This window comes from Ammospiza nelsoni, chromosome 17 (assembly GCF_027579445.1).
Source record: "Ammospiza nelsoni isolate bAmmNel1 chromosome 17, bAmmNel1.pri, whole genome shotgun sequence".
NCBI lineage: Eukaryota > Metazoa > Chordata > Aves > Passeriformes > Passerellidae > Ammospiza > Ammospiza nelsoni.
In genome coordinates, this window is record NC_080649.1 from 14803876 (window position 1) to 14807743 (window position 3868).

The 3868-nt window shown below is 67.9% G+C and overlaps 1 protein-coding gene across 1 annotated transcript; it reads left to right on the top strand.

Annotated features, from left to right (window-relative positions):
- The first annotated feature begins 363 nt into the window (after nt 1-363).
- On the top strand, nt 364-2981 carry METRN (meteorin, glial cell differentiation regulator). The gene is made up of 4 exons (XM_059484304.1): nt 364-449; nt 1384-1805; nt 1920-1979; nt 2665-2981. Exons 1-4 carry the CDS (start codon nt 364-366, stop codon nt 2979-2981), a joined length of 885 nt encoding a protein of 294 aa, XP_059340287.1.
- Nucleotides 2982-3868: the final 887 nt, after the last annotated feature.

Here is a 3868-nt window from a genome sequence, read left to right on the forward strand (position 1 = left end):
TTGGCCCTACAGAATACAGGGTGCGCCCCCGGGTGCGGATCTGACCCTGGGGTACCTCAGCCCTTCTCCAGGTCCTGTCCCCTGCCTCAGCCGTGTCCCCTCCCGGTGTCCCCGATGCGGACAAGCCCGGGGGGCTCCGGGGATGCCGCTGCCGTGGATGCCGGTGCCCCCGGCCGTGGGGAGGGGGCCTCGGGGGCGGCTCCCGTGCCCGCCCCTGCGCCGCCATTGGCGGAAAGTTCGGGGCGCGACGCGGGGTGGCGGCCGCGCTCCCCCGTCCGTCCCCGCGGCCCCGGCCCCGGTGCGGGCAGCGCTGCGGGCAGGGCCGGGCCGGGCCGGGCCGCCCGGGGCCCCGCGAGCGCGGCCATGTGGGCGCTGCGGGCGCTGTGCCTGGCCGGGCTGGGGGCGGCCATCGGCGGCGGGGCCGCGGATCAGTGCAGCTGGAGGGGCAGGTAGGCACCGGGAACACCGGGAATACCGGCACCGGGAACCCCGCACCGGGAACACCGCACCGGGAACCGGCACCGGGAGCAGCGGCCCCGGGGCGGGCGGGGGTGGCACACGCGGGTCCCGGATCAGGCAGATTCATGGGGGATGGGGATTCTGCTCTCCCCGCCCCCCCATCTCCATCTCAGGGCTGAACCCCTCCCGCATCCGTGCGGAGGGTACGGGTGGGATGCTGGGAATCCGCGCCTGCCTCAGTTTCCTCAGCCCTGGGTGAGGCTCCCCCCCGCTTTGAGGGATGCTGGTCCCCCTGCGGGGCTTCGCGCCTCTCCGGGACCCCCTTCCCTGAGCCCCCCACCCGTGGAACCCATCCCTGCGGCCGGCGGGACCCCCGGCAGGGCCCTGAGCATCGCCCGAAGGCGCCGGACTCGGAACAAAGAGCCGGGGCCCGCCAGAGGGGCTGCCCCACGCGGGGGGCCTGGGGGGACACGGGGGCCACGCAGCCACCAGCGCCCTGTCAGGGACAAAGCAGCCCCGAGTGTCCCCGCTGTCCCCACGCCGGCCTCCAGGCCTGTCCCCCCCCGTGCCGCGGGAAAGAAGCGGCTCCAGGCATCGTGTGCGAGAGTGGGACCCCGCATCCCCTGGGGATCCCAAAGTGGGAACAGGGGACCCCGAGTTGCGGCCACTCCGGGGGTAGTTTGGGAGCCCACACTGCGTGTGAAGGGGGCTGTTCTGCTGTGCTCCCCCCCTTAGCTCCCTCCAAAAGGTGCTGGGGGAACACAGGCACCCCAAAATGATGCGGTTGAACCCCAAGCCCAAGTCATCGAGGGTTTGGTGCTGTTCCTGCCTCTGTGGAGGGGCTGCTTGGGAGTGCGGGGGCACACGGGCTGGGGGTCCCTGTCACTGGGGGTCCCTGTCACTGACGCGGTGCCGTGCCCACAGCGGGCTGTCACAGGAGGCTGGCAGCGTGGAGCAGCTGTCCCTGCACTGTGCCGAGGGCTCGCTGGAGTGGCTGTACCCCACGGGGGCCCTCCGCCTCCGCCTGGCCCCCCGCCTGCCGCCCACCAGCGCCGCCGTCAAGGGCCGGAGCCCCCCGCGCGTCACCGCCTGCATCAAACCCAGCGCGACCTTCCGGGGGGCTCAGCTCTACCTGGAGAGGGAGGGGGGCCTGGAGCTGCTGCTGCCGGAGGCGCCCCGGCCCCACGCCCGCTGCTTCAGCTGGCTGCCCCACGAGAGGGTGGCGCTGTTCCTGCAGGCCACCCCGCAGCCCGACATCAGCCGCCGCATCGCCGCCTTCCGCTACGAGCTGCGGGGGGACTGGCTGGCCCGGCCCGCGCTGCCCTCCGCCAGCCTCGGCAGCGAAGGTGAGCCCGAGCCCTGCCTCAGTTTCCCTGGTCCTGCAGGGTGCCCGCGGGTGGGGAGGGGCTGGGTCGGGTGTTGTGTCACCTGGGGGTGACAGGCTGTGCTTGGCCCTGCAGGTGCGTGCCGGCCGTGCAATGACACCGAGATACTGATGGCCATTTGCACTAGTGACTTTGGTGAGTGCCACCCTGGGGAGGGGACGGGGGATGGACCTGAAAGGGGCACTGGGACAGATGGGATGGGATGGGATGGGATGGGATGGGATGGGATGGGATGGGATGGGATGGGATGGGATGGGATGGGATGGGATGGGATGGGATGGGATGTGCAGAGCACTGCTAGGGATGGGGATGGAGCTGAGAATAGGGATAGGAATGGGGATGGGGATAGAAATGGGGATGGGAATGGGAGTGGAGACACAGATGGGAATGGGAATGGGGATAGGAATGAGAATGGGAACCGGGTTGGAGATCAAGATGGAGATGGAGATGAAGATGGGGACTGGGATGGAGATGGGGATGGGAACAGGAGTGGGAATGGAATGGGAATGAAAATGGGGATGGGAGTAGAAATGGGAACAGGGCTGGAGATCAGGATGGAAATGGAGATGGAGATGAAGATGGGCACTGGGATGGAGATGGGGATGGGAATGGGAACAAGACAAGAATGGAGACAGGGATAAGGATGGGAATGAGAATGCAGGTGGGTACAGGGACTGCGATGGGGATGAGGATGTGAATGTGCACGGGGACAATGATGGAGATGGGGATGGAGACAGGGATGGGGACAAGGCTGGGGATGTGGATGGCAGTGGGGACAGGGCCAGGGCCATGCTGACACCCTCCCACCTTCCCCCTGCAGTCATCCGCGGCAGCATCCGGAGCGTGTCCAACGACGCCGAGCTGCAGGAATCCATCATCGGGGTGAGCGCCACGCGCATCCACCGGCAGAAATTCCCACTGTTTCAGGCGGGCGGACGGGCGGGCCGGCCCGTGGGCAGCATCCGCACCCCCCTGCGCTGCGGGGTCCGGCCGGGCCCCGGCTCCTTCCTCTTCACGGGCTGGCTGCACTTCGGGGAGGCCTGGCTGAGCTGCGCTCCGCGCTACCGGGACTTCCAGCGCATCTACCGGGGCGCCCAGCGCACGCACCAGAACCCCTGCGAGTTCCCCGTGGACTGAGCGGCTCCGGGAGCGCCGGGGGAGCCGGCCCTGCCTCACCGAGAGCCTGCCGGGGACACGGGGACGGTGCCCGGAGGGAGCGTGGCACACGGAGCTGGGCAGGGGCAGCACCCGCCGGCGGGCTGGGGGGTTTGGGGAAATCCTGCTGGAAGGGAAGGGATTTGCCCAGGGTGCCCAGGGAGCTGCCAGGGTGAGGGGTGCAGCAGAATGGGGAGCGGGGTGCTGCATGCTCAGGGGGTGCTGTGGGCACAGTGGGTCTGGCCAGACCCCGGCAGGGCTCGGGGCGGGTGGCCGTGGTGGCCGGTCCAGGGACACGGAAGGCACAGAAGGGAGTGGAAGGGCCAGGAGATGGATCTGTAAGGTTGGGGGTGGAAGGGGGAGCAGGCAGCGGTGAGCCTGGCCCTGGCACGGGCAGGAGCTGCGGGGCAGATGCCGAGGAAGAGGAGAGAAGCTGAAGGGAGTGAAGGGAACAGTGAGGTGGGAGGAAGGCTGGTGGGGGAGCAGAGGTGTCCTTGGCACGGTCAGGGCAGGACCAAAGCACTGACATAGGAAGGTGCCACGGGAACAGGGAGAGGTGACAGTGCCACCGTCCCTGGCAGCCCTGGGTGAGCAGGGCAGGCCGTGCCAGCCGTGGGGAACTTTGGACCTAGGGGTGGGGGGCATCGTATGTGCACTAAAGTTATAACGATACCAAATTTGTGACTTCTTTTTTATAAACTAAGCTGTATTTGTAGCGTGTGGCTCCTGTTTTTAGCAAGCTGAGCAGGATGTTCAGTGTGTGCCACCTGCTCTCCTCTGTGCCAGCTCCAGCTGTGACCCTGGGGCTGGAAACAGCCCTGATACCTGGACATCTCTCTGTATGGAGAGATTTATTGCAGTTTGCACAT